The sequence below is a fragment of the Neodiprion lecontei genome, chromosome 5 (assembly GCF_021901455.1).
Source record: "Neodiprion lecontei isolate iyNeoLeco1 chromosome 5, iyNeoLeco1.1, whole genome shotgun sequence".
Taxonomy (NCBI): domain Eukaryota; kingdom Metazoa; phylum Arthropoda; class Insecta; order Hymenoptera; family Diprionidae; genus Neodiprion; species Neodiprion lecontei.
In genome coordinates this window covers 21877939-21898379 of record NC_060264.1, presented here as the reverse complement: position 1 = coordinate 21898379, position 20441 = coordinate 21877939, and the positions used below count along the sequence as shown (strand labels likewise).

At 38.5% G+C, this 20441-nt stretch overlaps 1 protein-coding gene across 13 annotated transcripts in view; it reads left to right on the top strand.

Annotated features, from left to right (window-relative positions):
* The first annotated feature begins 1680 nt into the window (after positions 1-1680).
* LOC107217648 (whirlin) overlaps positions 1681-20441 on the top strand; it is a 63708-nt gene continuing 44947 nt past the window's right edge. For 4 of the 13 annotated variants that reach the window (XM_046740761.1, XM_046740755.1, XM_046740754.1 and 1 more), the window contains exons 1-4: positions 1682-2572; positions 16164-16503; positions 16638-16882; positions 18883-18894. In XM_046740761.1, coding sequence (XP_046596717.1) covers positions 16193-16503; positions 16638-16882; positions 18883-18894 — 568 coding nt within the window. In that variant the 5' untranslated portion in view covers positions 1682-2572; positions 16164-16192. Of the gene's footprint in view, positions 2573-16163; positions 16504-16602; positions 16883-18882; positions 18895-20441 lie in introns of those variants that run through there. The other 9 variants (XM_046740764.1, XM_046740760.1, XM_046740758.1 and 6 more) reach the window with 7 other exon arrangements.

Here is a 20441-nt window from a genome sequence, read left to right as displayed (position 1 = left end):
ACCACGGTTGATGAGTGGGACTTCCGTTATGGGGGTACGGTTCAGGGGTTCCGTCACGCGAACCTGTTGCTGTAGGTAGATCAACCAGTTTCTGCACTGATTGTGAACGGCGCTTCAGGCTCACTTTACGAATTTTATGATTTAATAAATATTCGAGGCTTCACGAATGTTATTTTGTATTTCAAGCACCTTTGCTTTTAGTTTTCTTCTGTAGTAGTCGCGCATTTTGTAATAACGATGCTAATTGATAACGCGAAAAACGAGCTTTATTTTTTCCAGACTGTATACTTCTCTCCTGGTCTCTCTTCTTTGCTCTTTTTTGCCTTGAAGAACATTTAAGAACGGAAATCCTAATGTCTATTTTTATTAATCTCAAAGTTTAGAGTATAATGGAACATCTATAAGCATCTTATAAAAATAAAGGTACTATGTAATACTTATAGTAATATATAGTACTTGAGTAAATAATTAAGATCTTCTCAAACGAATCCTTTTGTCAGTTTGTCGAGCACTCGCAATTATCGAGAACGTACAATAGATTGTGATTCGAACAAAAAAGATAGTGTACGATTACAACTTTTCATAATAACAGTTCGACTTGTCGACGGTTTTGATCAGTTGATTTCGGCGATTGTCCAGTTTTTAAATTTTTTATGTGCAATGACCCTGTCAGTGTAATATCGTATAAGCAAACGAAGTTTGATAAGTAGGTCTGATCATAACCTAATCTACGGCAATTTAATTTAAGATTAATATAACTACCATCGTGAAACGAACCAGTTATGATTGCATACAGATGAGTTCGATTTAATGCGAATGTATAGTCTGCAGGTGAAAATTTATTTAATTTTAGCCGTCCGAAATGAAACCTGCTAGGGACTTTGGCTCTGATCTAACCTAATACCCAGTTCATTGTAGGATTTAATAAATTGAATCGATGATCAGACATTACTTCGCGCTTGTATGTACGAATAATTTTACACTGGTTAATACAAAATATAATTCCATATGGGTATAGATGTTGAACCTTGTTGTCGACTAAGGTGAAACAACTCATAATTGGCATTTTTCAGTAGAAGCAAATAAATATAAGTAGAAGCTTTGCATGTTTAAGAAAGTTACCTGCTATTCTACGAAGTAAACCATTTGTGGTAAAAAGTTTTTCGATTTCAGTAAGGATCCTTACAACAGTCCTTTTGAGTTGTGTCACTTTTGTTGAATAATGAGCCGTAATTATACAACTACAGAAATGTGACTTTTTAAGCTTACAGACTCGAACTTTGAAAATCCAAATGTGATGTCAACTCAAAAAGCCAATATTCGACTCATGTCAGTTTTGCCGCTAAGGCGCGATGTATGAAAAATGGAATAAACCATTCCTCGAAATCCGAGTAGATCCTCGCAATATTATACGAGGAAAAATTAACCATGTAAACTGATGGTGATTCGGTATTCGTGTATGGTTGAAAAAATTTCCACAACTCATGTGAGATGAATATTTCCACTACTGATCTATTTTTCGTAACTTGAACGGATAATCGTGTTGAGGTTTAAATTAAGGGTGAACCCGTTGAGATTGCGCGTGGCGATGGCTGCGCGAGGTTTTTAGTTTACCGGGCAGCCGTGAGGGGCGTTTAAGAAGTATTCCTATCCCTCCCCCGTTTCCTCCTCTGCCGTAGTGAAGTTTGAGGTATGAGGGTGGGTAGGCGGCCACACTTAAGTGTGCGGCCTGGCTGGCAGTGCCAGTTGTAGATCAGCCTTGGCCGGCTGTTGGAAATGCGGGAATATTATTTACATCCGGTATTTGGAAATCGTTCTGTTTGTTGTTAGTGTTGTTGCTGTTCGTGATTTTTTTTTTTTTAAATATTTGTGTCGTGTCGAGTTACAATTTTTCCTCCAATATGTCGTTCTCATTCCGCTGCAGTGTGCAAGCAGCCTTTAGCCTACTGTAACAATTAACTCTTCTTGCTATTTCCGTCTCATACGTCGTTTTGTTTATCATTTTTTCTTCTTCATATATTGAGAAATCTATCACCACCTTGAAAAAAAAAAGAAAGTATTTTATTCCGAGGCGGGGGATAGAAAAACTTGATAAATGTCGATGTGATAAAATATCATCATGCTGAGAAACGTAAGTGCATTGATAAACTTGTCGAGCTTTGCTTGGATTATACGAATATGGTGTGAGAATGAACGCGTATCGAAAAACGGACACAAGTAAAAGGAAATAGAAAAAATTACAGCAAGAAACGGTTGGAACAGCAACAGCTCAGGTTAATGTATACATATTGAACACGCGTGCAGTGCCACCCCGTCTGAACCACGACCCGCCACGGCGGCCCGAAGACCTTGGTGCCAATAATAATATTTCACTCGGCACCCTGTCGACGAGCCAAATAACCCCACATCGCCTGACCCCAGGATTTGGTAATAAATTTCCAAAAAACAGCAAGACGTGAAAACAGTGAGACTGAAAAACGATCAGGGAATCTGATGTGGAAGAGATTGCGGAAACAAAAGTTTTGTGCCGTAGGCCTGCGGATGACCTTTATCTCTGTTACCCTGAAACGAGGTATTATTTTTTTTCTCTTTAATTCGTATGAAACAAGGGATAAAAAAATATCAGTCGAGAAAAGTTGGATTATGTATTTTTTAATCGCAATCTAAGCTATTAATTCGATTCCAAATTCGATGTAAGTCACGTATGATTTTCTTTACTTCTTTAACGAATTCTCTTGCACATATTTAACGGATTCATCACATCCATCATAATGTCATGCTCATTAGGCAATCATCTTACAAGCAACTTCTCTATGATTAAATATCGAGTTGAGTCGAGTCGTAAGATACTTTTCGCACCTCGATATCACAATGCTATACATCAGACTCCTTCGAGACGTCTCTATGTCGTGTAAAAACACAACTCTACATATTTTCGTTTCATCTGGACGTATCAATACGTCCAGTCAGATGTCATTACACCTTCTACATATTCCTGATGTCTCAGACATTTTTCCAGTCTCTCGGTCAGTATGAACTGACATTGACATGTCTGGAAAGTATTCTTTATTGCGTCCGAAGTGCTGACAACAGTATAAACATTGTCCAATAAGTCTCATCATAATTTCCAGACCACGGTAAATAACGGTTTGAACCATTAATTTACCATTTATAATCAAGAACCAGTTAATTTGAACCATTAATTCACTAATCTCAGATAATTTCTGCAGATTTTCATTATTAAGCGTCTGAAAATATCATCTATTTGAACTTCTGAAAAGACGACTGATATTTTTGCACGTTTCAAACAATTCCCGGAGAAGGATGAATGATTGAAGACTGTAATTGCTCAGAATTTTACAATATTTATGAATCGACAAAATCGATTTGACATCCATCTTAAAAGGCTATTATAGGCATTAGACCCAGAGGAACTTTAAATTCTGTACTTAAACGTCGGGAATGAGTATTTCGAAATCTCAGAACGCGTCTACTTTATTTAAGCGATAAAGAAATAGTGTAAATGGGAAAAAATGCTCGACCATAAGACGTCTTAATAAAAATATCCCGTTAGACGTACAAACGTACGAACAAGGGCTGTCGGCTCGCGTTTTCTCGCTTCGACTGTTATTCTTGTTCTTTTTCTTTTTCGACCTAGGGCTTCGACCCTCAATTCCCCCCGTTATTTGTGATGGAGTTTAGGAGCGGCCACGCGTGGGTATGAGACGCGTATCGCCGTACCTGTGTAACAAATATTAACATACACGACTGGCCTAACCGTTCGCCTGCTATCTGCCTGCCTGGCTATACATCAGCTGCGACCTAACCTAACGAGGACTCGCGTGCCAGGGAAAATCCAGAGTCGGTTCAAACCACCCCTGCAGATCGTGAAACGGGTAAACCGCCCCCGCTCCCTGACACAGTGCCAACATGTGGCTCGGAAAACGCACTCACGCGACCCATCGATCGTCTTTTGTTATATATGTATATGGCACCGCGCACTTCGTACTCTGCTTCATCACTCGTAATATCTGTTCTCTGTTTACTCTCAGATTCTAGATTGTGAAAATAGAAAATTGCCATTTCGGATTTGGATCGCAGAATCATTGAGAAACTGTTTTTTAAAAACAGAAAAATCACGGAATCAGGTTAGAATGAAGGATTCAATTGTTTTTCCACTCTTAAGAATGTAGATCGCGGAAATAAAAAATTGGAGTACTCAAATTCTAGATCGTGAAAATGGTGAATTGCCATTTCAGATTTATATCGCAGAATCATCGAGAAACGGTTTTTTGAAAACCGAAAAATTACAGAATTAGCGTAGAATGAAGGATTCAATTGTTTTTCCAGTTTTAAGATTGTAGATTGCGGAAATAAAAGATTGCAACTTCGAATTATCAGAAGAATTTTTTAGAATCTGAATACAACAGATGTAGGTTTGATCAAAGAATCCAGTTCTCGTTTTTCTAGTCTCTTTGTCCCTATCGGTTTTTTGGATTTCTAGTGTATGGACCAAAACATCTGACAAACGTTAGAATTGATTTTGCAATTTATTGGGACCGTATCAAGAACCAATTTCTATTCTCTTTCAAACAAGACTAAATACGGTGTATTTTCGTTACGAAGGCGGGTTCGAGGCTGTGGAATAATTCGATTTTATGCGAGAGCACGGATTCTTTACTAGGTCTAATTAGTCCACATACATAGAAAAATTTGCATTTTTAATGAGGACAAATTTCGAAGCATTGTAACCTAAATCGTTTTGTAACGTACAAAAAATTCTATTAACCGCATTATGTTTTGCTCTCTGTTTAACAGGGATTTTCTTTTTGAAAACAAATGGTTGTTCAAAAATTATGGACTTGTAAACAAACCACTGTGACTTGACCACAGATAGCTACCAATGCATTTGTACACACAACTGTATAATAGATAGTTATTTATAGTTTCGCACTATATTGAAATATACATGAGTATATTTACAAGAAGGACACGTTTCGTGGGTTACACATGAAAGTGTGTATGCGTGTGTATGCTGGACTATAGGGCAACCCACCATAAACCTTTTCTCCATCATCATATCTTATTGATTCAACGTTCGCATTCGAACCGCATAAGAGAAACAGGTATCTTTATAACACGCCACAGCGATTGCCGTCTCCCTTGAGTTTCTGTACGATTAGAGATGTATTTGGATTGTACGAAACACGACTTTGAGAGCCAAAGACGAGCTACCGATAAATAGTGTATTGCGCAACAAGGAGGCAAACTCGGTCTTTTCGGGCCGAGCGTAAGATTGCAATATGAGTCTTAGGTGAGCACGCGGCGAGTACGCTTGTGCAAGTTCGCGTGGCGAAAAGACTGTTGCCTTGTTGTTGCACAACGTTCTTTATGTAGCATGAGTATGGTATGTGTTTTTTTACAAAACAGGAAATTGAGGTGAGGGTCGCGCAATGTCAGATTTGTTTGCGACAGCGCATGTGCGGAGTACATAAACATAAACTCCTAAAAGTTAAAACTGGTCTTTTCTGTACTTCGCGCATGCGCATTCCCAGACTTACGCTACCACCGTCAAAACGAATACTTTGTGTACGAAAAACACGAATGAAAAAACGTGAAAAAAATTCTTGCGTTATATAAAAGTTGAGGCATTACCTCTAATACCTGCGTGAGTGATACAAATTATTGAAAGGACACACCTGACAGTTGCCTTCAATATTTTATATCCGTTCCAGGGTCTTTTTTAGGAATCAAATAACTGTACGGTGAATGGTAAGCCGATCAATTCTAATCTAGGAACTCGAACGAACCAGACTGTTGACTTAACTCGAATCAACTGAATCCATCCGAAAATAAAACAACCTTTAGGGATACGGGAAATGAAACTTTTGTCAAGAAGGGACTGTAAAATGCTACTTTCAGGAATTTAAGACGTCTTTCACAAGTGTATTACAAATAACAACCCTGTGAATCCAATTTTTGAAAGGTCGTACTACAGATTTGGCCAAAGAAAAATCTTATCGCATAGAGCGGAAAAAACCTGCCACACGACCCTTTGAATCAAAGTGAAAATTCTTTTCTCTGTAGACAAAATGCGATAACGACAAAAAACGAGTGTATCGAATTAGATATTCCAATTCCACCCTGAAACCTCCAATGAATCGAATCGTCGGCATAACGCAACTTAACCTCAAATCTAAATCAAATATATAATTGAGCGAATTCTTTCGTGATTTATACGAGTGGAAAGCAGGTCGGTTACGCATCAGTGATCCGCTTTGACGAGCATCGGAGTGTTTTCATCGTGGATCCGAGGCGACTGCACGTTAGTCTTCCTCTGACCGTGGCACAGACGTAAACCTAACCCTAAACCTAACCTAACCTAACCTAACCTAAGTGAGGAGGGGGTTCATAAAGGTATCAAGTCCCCGATAAGGCAGACAAGGAGACGGGGGTGGATTTACCGGTTGGCAGACACCGAGCCAATCAGGTCTCCCATTTCCCGGATAAAAAGACTGTCAGCCTCAGAGCACGGATTCACGGTACAAGCCCGAACCAACGAAACGGATTCATCCGTATTGTGTAACGCCAACCCCCTTTGCCCCGTTTTCATCAGCGTTTCGTTGCAATATCTGTGTTGTATCACGTGTAGATGTACATTTAACGTGACGAGAAAAACGCCCCCTTTTCAAAACTCTCTGTCCGACGTGTTTCCTTTTTTTCATTTGTCTGCACTGGCATGGAAAAAAAAAGAATGAGAAATTTTGCGGCGAGCATACGCGACAAAAAAGTTTAGGTATGGTTACTTTACAGTCTTTAAATGTATTCATTTTTACTATAATAAAGAAATATGCAGTTTGGGGTACAAAATGAAAATAAGGTTTGCTCCTGTAACCAGACAATCTAGGATGTGTTACTGACGAATTCTTTTTGATTATCGTCACTCGCACATAATATATTTCCTTGTAACTATTGCGAAAACTTGAGTGAAATACTTTCGTTAACTAATCAATCAGATGTAACGTTCCGACGAATCACGTGTTGCCAACTAGAATTACACCGAATGGTTACTCGTACAATATTTTGTTGTAATTACTCAAAACATTTAAACGCTTATTGTGACTATATCCGTTCAGCTAGAATTTTCTAGTAACCAAACAGAAATGAAATTTTTCTCAGTGCATCCAACCTGGCAATTCGCAATACGTGTAAAAGAGTAAATTTGCGGTTTATAATTTTCTGGATATCAATTTGGTACGGGCATATATTGTAGATTTCACGTACATACCGATGTACCTATATTTGTATAGTATTAACGTATGGTAACACGCGATTCTCAACGACTATAATCCATAACCCGCGGACGTCGGCGTCCGCCTTCCATGACTGCATGAATAAACCGTTTCAAACCGGCGCGACGCGATGCCGCCGTCAAGCCCCTGAATTAGAAAATTAAACGGGATAACCTTCGAGCCTGTACTTTTACTGATTGAATAAGCAAATGAGTTAATCAATTCGATATGCATCATTGAAAGGGGGTGGAGGAAAATTACGGGGCCAGGGGCTGACGTTAAGTAGATTAAAGTGATCGTAGTAAGTACAAATCATCTGCAGAAAGAGTTGGAAACTGCTTTGACTCGCGTTCGCGTTGCATGATTTGTTGAAATTATTCTTCAACCAACCGTTGTTTTAAATTTATTCTGAAAATGTGAACATTCGCGAACATTTAATTAATGCCTAATTGAAGTTGCAGTAAATTTGATTCACTGCGAACCTTTTTTTGGGTCTGTGAAGTTACTTGAAGTTTTAAAGTATAGTGATAAACGTCAAAAAAAGAGGGGAAAAAATTTCGGTGAAAAATTTCCGAGGTGTCTACAGTTTGCAAGTGTTTGCAGATTCATTTTTTTCGACCTCTGCAAAATACAAAATTTCTCTTTAAATTAATAACCCATCATTCCTCATTTAGATATATTCGTTACCGCATGATAGAATTTTTTTTTTTTAATTCAATACTGGTTTAAACTACGAGGTCATGAACTGGCTATTGCAACTCGTTCCCGCGTTGAGATCGTTGTTTATTTATATTATAGATATATATCCGTCGTTTAATTTTCCAAATCACGTAGGTCTAAAGTTAATATTTCTTAAACGCTCGTGTATATTACTCGCAAGTAGGTATGCATATAAAACTATAGGGTGCAGGCTTTATGCTTACCTAATCCCAGCTTTTGTTGTGAATAACAATATTGGTATAACTCTGGTAACGGAGACACGCAAGTCACGCCAATATACTTACTTACCGTTGACCATAAATTAGGTTAATAATACGAACTACGTGACTGCCGTGCTGTGATATAATAAATGAAGAAAACAAAAAAAAAAAAAAAAATTAAAAACAAATCCACAAATGCTTCAGACAATTTATTTTTGTTTTTCGAGTTTTTCTTCTTATCTATTTGAATTTGTTCACTGCTCAACGTTCTTTTCAATTTACCAGTGCTATAGGGATGAACCCTTTTGGGGCATAAATATAGTATGGTGAGTAGCAAAGTATACAGCGTAACATCCGATCATTATTCATGTATTTATATTTATTCATGTCCACGAGCCGGATAAACCTCTCGACGTCGGAACTGTCGTACCTGTCGTTCACGGAACTAGCGATTTCATCGCGTGATTAGTTACCATTTCATTTCCAACCTAGTATCGCTCACCTTGCCGTATCTTATATATATGTACACGTGAGACGATAGCTTTGAACGGTAAAATATTACCCTATCTGTACAGCTGTAATACGTCAAATCTCGGGCTCAACGGATCGTTTTCTACTATTTCTTGTTTGCTCTAATAAGAATACGAAATCAAAATCCATTTCCAATTATCGACTACGCAATGTAGCCATGGGCCGGATTAGCCAGTACGCCAACCACGCCATGCGTCATTTTTTAGGATAAAAAATTTGTCAAATTATACATTTTTTTAAAGACATTAATCAACAACTCACAAAACGAGTTCAATCGAAAATGTTGCAAACAATGTTACCACTTGACATTACCTCTGGAGTGCAAGTAAAGATTAAACGGTTTCTTAAAAGTTTTTCTCTCATTGCCAGGTTGTCGCTTTGTTAGGAGCATTAGAACGCGCACGCGCAAGGGCGATTTGTCGAAACCGTGTATGTGTTCCAATCAGTTTGAAAGCTGTGCGATGGTGAAGATTTGATAGCTCAGATCTCTATAAATTCTAAGTCTACAAACTGATAATACTGATTGTTTGACTTACCACAGATGACACGTGAATGCATGTGCATATGTGTGACAAATTTGACGCACTTATACATCAGCTCGTATTGAAGCGTAGTGAAGTTTTTTGAACAATAGGAAAGCTATGAGTCTATTCATTCAAAGGTTAATGTTCTCATTTATAGAATAACAGTTGTCTATTTTTCGGAAAGCTTTTATCAGTCTAAAACTCAGAATGCTTTAATTTATTGAATACACGGAACCGCCGCTCATTAGCGCGTCACGCGTAAGTTTTTGTGGTTAAAAATCGGTGTATTTAAAATTTTTAAATAAAGTTTCTTAACTCTCAGTCAATACGACTTCGAAAGCACGATGACTTGACCATTTCGAGTATTTTGAATTCAGACCAAATTTTATGTCCGTTTTCAAGGTGGCTCTTGCCAATAGTCCACGCCATATATTTAAAAAATTTAAAGATATTACGTGCGTCGAATATCTAAAATTAATAACTGGGTTATTTATCCATAAAAAAACAAGTCTATTTACAAATTTATGATAAGCATCATTCTTAGTCATGTTAGAAAACGATCATTATTATTTATGTTGCAAAGAATCCAATATGATTTCTTTTTTTCGACATTGGACTCATACGATATGATTCTAAGCATTCCAAATAATAAAACGATATGCGAAAAAAAATTTTGGTGATTTGAAATTCTTTAAGTGAGCGTCGCGATCGGTTTGACGTAGAAGAGCCTGATGTCGTAATTCGGCCCTGAATTACGTAGTTCGCAAATAATAACAACAAAGAGAAAGAAAAGATATTTAAAGAGAAACTTCCGTTACCTCTTAACGAGAAAATATCGAAATATTTGACATCGTGTATCGTACCACTTCGTAATTACGATAAATATGAAATAAACAAGTGTCACCTGTACACGACACAGCTTTGTTTTGATAAGCGCAGCGCGCATGCGCTGTTCCGTATACCATTATGAGACCACAGTAGTAGCGTCACGTTTATGGTCAGACACATGCAGCATTTATACCTCGATGCAGCAAAGCTCTTGGGCTGCAGAGAAGCCCGTTACTATTACCCGTGCTAGCAATTCACGTTTGTTTTTCTTGATCTTGGCCTTATCCTTTTTTCTCTTCTACTCTAGCATATATTTTTGACTGATTTTAAACCTGAAATATATGCGAAGTACTAAAGAAGTTACACGGAGAGAGAAAAGTCGTTGAATCAACCGAATCGATTTAGTTTGATGAAAAATGGTTGCTTCAATCATTACTTTGTGAAAATGAATGTACCGTAGCTAACATAATAAATTTTGTCAGGTCAAATCAACGAATCAAAAGAATTCAGTATTCCGTGGAATGAAATTTGATCCTCTGAAATCAACCCGTACATATAATTTAGTGAACAAATTGATTTCGCGAAACTAAGTGATTTTCATGCCTTCCGTTCAAACTTATATATTGATGAATACGTACGGTTGAATGAATTAAATGTGTTGTTTGTCAGGACCTTTGATGATTGAAAGAAACAAAGTTGATCCAAGTCAGCGAATATAATTTGATTAATTGAAAATACTTTTGTTGAATCAAATGTATGTATCACTCGATACAGTAACAAAATTGCTGCCATACAAATAGTTCAATGAATCCATCTTCAATACACGTATAGGCTAATAAATTTAAATACTTTTGAATATTTTGTTAGTCGAAAAAAAAACGATAAAAGTCCGACGCGTAAAGCAGCTGGTAAAGGATAAAGGTTATGAAATCCAAGTTTTCAGTGAGTAGGACCAATTTCATAAACGAAATATTTATGTCGAATAAATATTTTGTTGATTAGAAGCATTTTACCTGACTTGCAGACAATTATAAGCTGTTCGCGTTACTGAAAAAACTACTAACAGCTGTAATTAGGATAAAAATTTCAACCTTATTTTTTATCCGGAACTGTTCCAAATGATTGCAGGACTTCCTTTGATTCCATTTAATCTCAGCAATCGAATATAGTAACTCTAACAAAACATTACGTTACCATATAACCTGAGCATTTCTTTAGCCGAACGATACGAGACTACAGTCATCAAAAAATTTATTTCAATTAATGATTGAAAAACTACACTGAGCTGAATATTCAGTTGGTTATACCTAGCTGTGATTTTTTAAACTAAATATACAGTTCCGTTAACTGAGATTTTTTTAAACCAACCGAACATGATCCTGCAATGATTAAACATTTGTTGGGTCAAGAAGTAGGATATTCAGATTAGAAATATGATTTTCATCTTAAGCAAATAATACATGTCAATCAACTCACTATTTCTTTGACTGTGCATCCTCGTATTTGTGTTAAATAATAGTTCTGTCAACAGGAATATTTTTTATTTAGATCGGGCAACTTATGACAACTAACTTGTAATAGCCACACTTAGTTGAACGAAGCAATTTTTTTTCTTTTGATTGAACGACTTTTTTTACTCTCAGTGTATGGTTATAACCTTCGGAAGGAGAATCTCCCGCGATAGAGAGAGGGTAATAAATTTCATAAAGATAAAACAGAAGATAAGGAAAAAACTGCATGATGGTTAAAAACGAGTCAAAATAAAAATTAGAAACTTAGTCACTCTCGTTTTAAGGATATGTGAGGATTTCAGGAATTATATACAAAAGTTGTTGAAATTCCCCGGGGAATACATTCACGGCTTTACTTTCCCTCGTAATTTTTGTCCGTATCCGCTGAAGAGTGAAAAATTTTCCAACCACGTGCTGTAAGCGATCATCGTTTCGCCTGCGAGACGCTGTTGAATGTTCGCATTGCGGATTTGAACTTGAATGGAAAGTAAGAAGATCAGAAAATAAAAAGCCACGAAAAAGAAAGGGCAAAAACGTATCCAATGATCTGATGCCGATCGCTTAGATTGTTACAAATGGTTGATTTCCGTAAACTCGTCGAATTCGTCTATTCGCGCTGTAGGTTATTCTGTTTTACCAGCAGACTGTCGATCGGTCGGTAATTCAGAGTGCCGGAGCATTGACGACACTCGACATCGCGCCTACTTGACATTGAGCCAAATTATTATGCACGTTTTAAGGATTGTCAGAACAAGAGAAAAGAAGCAAAGGGGGAGAGCAGACAGGGAGAAAATTCCCCGTGGTTTGCATCAGGCGAACGCTGGAGCTTTTAACCGGGCTTCGATCTATAGATCATTGAGTCGGCGACGGGGCCGACGGCGATGGTTTGAGAGAAGAACGGGTCTAGTTATATCACCGAGGGTGCAGAGTGAGTGGCTGAGCGGTTATCGGCTGACGAATACGCCGTCGTGGACCTAAATAACAAACAGTACCAGTAGCTGAGGAAATAGAGAGAGCGAGAGGGACGGATAAGAGCCAAAAACGAGACCCGCCAGAGCGCCTCGTGAATGAAGCCGGCTTCAGGGCTGCAGTATTGATCGCCCCACCCTTGGGCAACCCCTCTTCTCTTTCTCCTTCGCCCCGCTACCCCTTGGAAGGCTTTCGCGAACCGAGTAGTCTCGAGTCGCGAGGTATCGCCGGGCCACCTACACCATCTACCCGCTGTCCTATCCTATACCCATCTTCAGACCCCTCGCTATCTCCGCTCCTTCGTCCCTCTTTCTCGCTCGACGCCAACCGCCTGCAGGCTGCAGAACAATCGGCCTCATATCCCAGTGTCAAGGTTGGGTCACCGTGTACCTACTCCACCGCTAAGCTCGTAATACCGGCATAAACCGAAATGTAATAATTCTGGGTAACTGTTTTACTTCAAGGGCGACCGGTGGATGTTCGCTATTTTGAAAAATGTAGAAGCAATTCGCTCACGTGATTGCGATAACTCCTTTCTGTACCAGAAACATGCAGATATGCTTTTTACAGAAACTGGACAAAAAACAAACATTGTACAAGCAGTCTGAGTTACGGAGAGTTGCGTTATTTCAGTTTTATTGGAAATTTGAGAAGGAAAACTCTGAATCGAGTCAATCCAATCTAATCTGACCTTACCTGTAAGCCTCAGTTAAGTCTCGACAATTACTCGGACAAATAACTTTGAATTGAATTATTCCAATATAATCTTTCCTAGCCCGGCTTAAGTTGACTCGACGTTTAGTCGTGCAAAACACTTTAAATTGAGTCAATCCAATTGGATCTATCCTAACCTAAGCTAGGTCTACTAAAGAAAGTAGCTCAAATATGTGGCTTGTTGTTGGTGCGTGCAGCTCTATACGGAATGCAGCATGCATGGTACTCACCGATTTGAGTACCATATGCATTGCTCACCTATACGTGGCCGAAGAAATGACCGGAATGAATTTTCATACTCTGTTTAAAAGCCCCCGCGGCTTCCTCAGTCCTTCAACCAACCACCCGCGCCTTAAAATCCATCTTGGCGATCTGTTATCGCGTTTGACTACCGGAACACGAGGCTTACCGGGTACTTACCTCCGGAAATCGTCCAATTAGAAAACGTTCTTAGATTAAGGATCTCAGATCTAGACCCGATGCCTATTGTGTGCAACCCATAATCTCTAAACGTTTCCTGCAACCGCAAGCTGCTCAACTTCAACTTCACACGTCTGTATTTACGTCCATTTGACTCCAATTCGCCATTCCAGATTTTACTTTAAAGGCCATTTTTTAAACTGTTCTTTGTATATTGTCGTTTCCTTTATTCTTCCAATTTTCGTACCCTGTACAGGTCATTTAAATGTTACTAGAGGTCATTGACACACCATGCATGGCGTGTACGGAAAAATGGTATAGAACGAACCCAACCGATCAATTCATCACGTGGCGACGGCGTGTAGAAATTAGTCACTAGCGAGAATCACTCAATTATTCATCAGTTTGAACAATTTTACCTCTTCATTGAATAATAGACTTTGAGTGTTTTTTCTCGATCCGCGGTGCAAACCAGGTATCATGTTGCATAATGTAATTGCGTCATGCCGATCGATTGGAGACAACTTCACGTCGTACTATGTATACAGTAATGTTCATTAATGCCTATCCCTTTTGGCTACCTTGTTTGCGGTTCGAAACGAAATGTGAATTTGATTCTATACTAATTATGTGACAATGAGCGGCGATGCAGCCGACCTCAGAGACTGAGAGTCATTGTTACATAACGCGTACAGAATTGACTTCGCATTTTGTTTGGCAGACCGAAAACAAGATAGCCGGAAGGTGAAGGCGTTAATGAACATTACTGTAAATATGTGCAGAATTGTACTGTGTTGTCATCGCATGTATCAAAGGTAACTGCGATTTCATGAAGAAGAAGAAGTAGAAGTAGAAGAACCTAGGAAAAGAAAAAGATTTTTTTCCTTTCTCTTTCAATTCCTTATCTTCTTTTTTCCTCCCAACTCTTGCACGCACTCACGTCCACCTCTTTTGTTCCTTTCAAGATGTTTCTGGTTGCTGTGAGCTACTTGACAACGCTGAGGGGGCTTATCTTCAAACCAAGTCCTTAGAGCCAAAGATTATCTTACCATACAACATGAAAGGAACTTCCTAGTTTTTATATATCGTTAGGATACCGATTTATCCAAACGAACTCTTAAAACTCTCTACGAATCCAAATATAATTTTGGATCGTTCATTATAAAAATGATTAAAAATAACGACCAATTATTTCAAAATCCGGTGTTCGTAACATTTTTAATTTTAGCACTAGATTACGATTCAGCGAACTCAGTTTTACAATAATTTGACAAATTTTTACATTTTCCAATCATCGACATATTAGTGAATTATCAAAGCGATACTGGTTCGTTATCACCATGTCACTGACCCATCATGAACAATGTGGCACTAAATTATCAACATAGTACTAAATTGTCATTAACATGATACCGAATTGTGATCAACATAGTATTGTATTATCGTCGTCATAGAGCTGAATAACGATAAAACAAGTATTGAACCATGATCAACGTAGTACTGAGTTTTTATCAATAAAAAAAAAAAATCAATTATGGTGGCGTTTAGGATATGTGGAGTACATAACGCATAACGAACGTCATCTCGTAGTACCGCGAATACATGGTAGAGTACCTATACCCTACGTGCAGCTGGTATATAACAAAGATCTGTTGGCATTCCACCCCTGTACATCAAACGACCCTGACCTCGTGCAAGGCTCGACCTACCGAGAATTTAATTCTGTTAAAATGCCTCGCGTATCGGGTTGATTGATCCGCGGATACTGCCGCCCATCTTTAGTATTACATCCGCCATCAACCCTCCGGGTTCCGTCGATACACATTTATTCGACTATCTGTATGTACATACATGTACGATCTTTTATCCGAGTGTGCGAGTGTGTGCTATTATTTCGTCTCTCAGTATTTCATACCATTCCCCGTTATACGGAAAAGAAAAGGAGTTGAGAACGCATTCATTTCCTCGACTTTTTTTCTTTTTTTCTCATTTCTTTGTTCGCTCATTTCCAGCATTGAATCATGCAAATGCGTAGTTCTACGTACGTAACCGCACATATCACTGATCATCGAGGTGAGAAGGAAGAGTTAAAACTCTGTCAAATGAAGCCCTGTCGTGGTGACGGGGCGGTAACAACATAATCATCAAGAAGTTGACTCTACTACCAGACCGGTAGCGCAAAAATACATTTATGCATAAGGGCATACGTGACATATCGCATTCTCATTGCCACATTTAGATTCGCAGCAAATAATTGATACCAAAGTTTTTTCGTCGAAATTCGTTGGCGTAAACGATTTTCCAACCACACCGAATCGATTCCAAGTTCCAGCCAATCGGAGCGTGCAACGCAACCGTTAAGCGCATGAAATTTTAACGAGGATCACGATTATTCTCCGCTGATATCGTTCGGAGATATTTATTTTTTTTCTTCTCAACATCATGTTCTCACAGGCATGACGAGAGCCTGAGACGTCATCGTCATGGCTAGCAGCACGGAGGATTACGGCTCCGAGTTACAGGAACTGCAGTGGGGCGGAGGAAGCGGATCCAATTTCCTGAGGAGTGGCTCCCACTTCCTAAGAACGGGATGCTACGAGGCGGAGGACCTCGAATCGACGAGGCATCAGACCGGCCAAAACAGGGGCTACTACAGCCCACCGGGTACCAGTTACACAATAGTCGAAAGGCCCCCGAGCGCCCCGCACCATCATTCGACCCACACGACACCTTACCGGAAACGGGGACATGGGGGAGGCGGAAGCGGAGCGATCTCGCCGGAGCAAGTGCTCAGGTTAGTTCGGCTTTCGATTTTCTCGCAATTATTATCGTTGTACAGCGGTCTGAACGACCCATGGAAGACGCTTTTTTACTCTCCATGGGTAACTGACAGCTGCTCCGCTACTTAATGCCCGGTTATTGAGCCAGGCTCTTCGGCAACGGTGTCAACGAGAAACGGCAGACGGACAGACGGACGCCGGCTTCGAGTCCCGCCAGCGTCGCGGCGCTTCGGAATTCCGCAAGCCAGTCTGGACAGCAAAATCTTCAAACCTCCCCACCGCCGCAGCCCCCAAGCCTCCAGGAACTCACCGTGAGGACCATCACCATGGCCAGAGATCCTCCTGACTCGCATCACGGCTTTGGGATCTGCGTGAAGGGAGGTAAAGACGCTGGTGAGCTTCACACGATTTTTTTTTCCTCAATATCTTAGGTATACTTGAATCCTAAACATCGCTTCGCGTTTCGATTTTCTTTTCTTTTCATCCTTTCTCGGTTTCTTGTGTCGTTTTTTTTTTTTTTTCTTCCTCCTTCAGTTTACCTCGGATCTTTTTCTTTACTCTATACTTAATTTGAAAATTCCATCATTAACCAACACTCTTACGCCTCACCCGACGACGTCCACTTCAATTCATTGAAAATTGATGTAGATTAATCACGTAAAACTTAAATGCAAATTCGATTCGACGTGGTTTTCTTTTATTTTTTTTTTTTTTTTACCGCGAGATTCGCCGTAAACTTAATTATTGATGAAACGACAAATAAAGTCACGTGGCTAATGGCTGCGACAACTCAGATGAATCATGTTTTCTCGATAAACAAATTTTATACGAAGAAAATTCAAACTTGGTGAATTTTCGGAGTGCATAGTTGAAAATGTACACATCCATCGGTCTGGATACAATTTTTTTTTTTTTTATTTTTTCTTCACGACCCGGCTTAAATCATCTCTCTTAAACACATTTTCACTTCACCTTTCTTCGGTTTTACAAACAGTATTCAAAAATCTATTTGATGGTCCATCGTTAGTTGAGGTGTGGTTAGTATGGTGTATTTCCAATTTATACTGGGAAAGTTTTTATTTGTATTCAACAAATTCAGCACCACGTTTTTACATCTCTTTGTATATTTTTAAGTCAACTTATGCTACTTATCCATACACCTATAACTAGCGATTAATCCAATTAGTTGTGACTCAAATATGTGCATATATAACTAAAATAAAAAAAATGGTAAGAACGATCAGTGTATGTATAGTAGGGTGGTCCTTATTTAGGGGTCGGAAAAATATTAAGCCCCCTCCCCCTTCCCCCCAGATCTGTTTCAAATCATTAAAAAAAATCTGTGTAAACTTTCAAGTCGCTATGTCAACTGAGACACAATCACCTCAGCGAGCTTGAATTTTCTCATTGTGGTAAAAACAAAAAATTTCCTGTGGCGTTGATTTTCGGGAAGGTCAAAAAAATTCTATTCGAATTTTCAGCATCGTATTTTTTAGGAAAAAACAATCTAGAACCACGATGAAAAAAAAAATGTAGGTCTAACTTGAACTTATATTTTTACGTAACAATACGAGTTTGCCAAAAAAAGCTTGTTATTGACCAGAATTTCTTTGTATTTATTCTTCGAGGCAGGTGTCTATCAACGCCATGGGCTTTTTACCTAAATAGAAAATTTCAAGCTCGTTGAAACACGTATTTCAGTTGACGTAGCGGCTTTAAACTTAACGCAGATTTTTTTTTAAAGATCTGGAAGAGATCTGAGGAGGGGGTCCAATGAAAATTTTTCCGATCATCAAATGAAAACCACTCTAACGTATATCTATGTATCAATGACTGAATACCTCCCGAAGGACGAATATAAACGTCAATTTTCTTGTTACGGGGCTTTTATTATTCCTGTTCGTTTTTTCTTTTGATATCCAAAACATTGATAACGCTTAAGATTATGATTGCGTATAGACGCTGTTAGAACCAGAAAACATTTACTCTTCTCCAGCCGATCACATCACCATTATACAAGTATAGCTCGTTATGTTGCACTCTGAAAGAATAATGATAATGATAATGGTAATAATTCAATCCGTACTAGGTTAGAATTGTATATGAGAATTGATAACCGCGTACTCAGCTGAATTTGTAGTATTTGAAATATGGTTCAAGAAAATAAAGGTTCAGATCTCACATAATTTCACGAACCGTTAATTTATTCATTATCATTCTCTTAGTCATTCATCGGATTATCTACGTGGAGCGGTATTCAGCCTAAATGGTATATGGTAGACGTACAATCGTGATGGTTCTGAAACTGAATGAAACAAGTGTAAAAAAAATTGTGATAAAATAGCAGTTTGCGTGACTCGAGAACCTTTCTGTCTGTTTCGCTGTACCATCAGAAGTGCAGTCAGGTAACCAGCGTAGCCCAAAATCCATCAATCATATGAAACGATCGTAAAATGACGTTTAAACTTATCTATTTTCGATTAAACAAAAAATAACAAGTGTGAATAAATAATTTCATAACAACATCCGACGCAGCTGCCGCGTTAAATTTCAACGACACCTAAAATTCTTTCTTTCAACTTAGATACACTTCATTACTCATGCGATCTTCGAAATTGATGGTTTTTGCCTAGCTATATGGATGTTGCATGATGTTTTGTATTGCCTCGTGAAATTTCCACCAAGTAATCGCACACACTCACGCACACACTCGCATTTTTTTCCATCCCTTCAGTCTCGCTTTCGGGTACAGAAGAAATTTCGTAACCTAAAAAAAACGAATAAAACGAAAACGGTTAGTTTGCGTATTTTTCGAGATTTATAGGATAATTTTTCAAAAATTGTGAAAATTTTAACACTGCTATATCATCTGCGTTGATTAGGTCGGGTATTTTGCAGCTCATATTCTATGCCAGATCAATACATCCGCTCTCAACGAATTCCATACTATCGGCGTCACAGGCTCGTGTGCTTCTTTTTTTTCTGTTTTTGTCTCTTCTTTCCTTCCCTTTAAACTTGTCATTTGCGCAATAAAAATACGACCAACGATTTACAAATTGAAAAAACTATAGAAAACAAACTAATCAAAAGTTCAAAGTGGATTTGAAATTCATTAAAATTTATTGAGGATCGAATTTTTCTCCGGCTTTCGAGGTATCGGTCGGCAAAAATTAAAAACGAAAACGCACTGCGTAAAGAAAAAATTGAAATTCAATTATACATGCAACGGTTTTGTCCACTGAATCAGTTGTATAGCTGTCCCATGTGCATGGACCTGCAGTGGTGCATAGATGGCCAAGTTTAATGTAAAAACTGATCAGGCGCGCGCTGCGGGGTTCACTGAGTGAAAACGGATAGTCACGATCAGACTCGGTTATATCGCTGCGCTAGACGGTTCATGATATATAACTCGCCATTTGGTTATTTTTCTTCCGTCTCTGATTTTTCTTTTTCGTATTATTATTATTATTATCATTATCATTATTATTATTATTATTATTATTATTATTATTTCTGTTGTTGTTGTTGTGAGACATTTGTCTGTACCATACACCGAGAAATCGTTAGTCACGAGTATTAAAGCTTGTCACGCACAAGTATAGCTGCGGGGTAAAAATGACATCTGAAATTTTCAATTGCTCTTCATCGTTTGCGTGTGTGCGCGCGCGCGCGTGTGTGTGTGTGTGTGTGTCCGTGTATTTTATTTTTCGTTTTTAGTTCATCCAGTTTTCATTGCAATTCGTTTATTTTCTCAAGTAAAGTAAAATTCACTTACATATATCCGCATGTAGTGTAATCACCTCATATTACATACAACTATACATATATAAACTTTTTATTTGAATATTAATTTATATTCTGTATTCGTGACGTACGTACGTTTCAAAGTGCATCGTTTATACGAACACAAATCCCTTTGTATTCACAATAATGACTTATATGCACACACGTG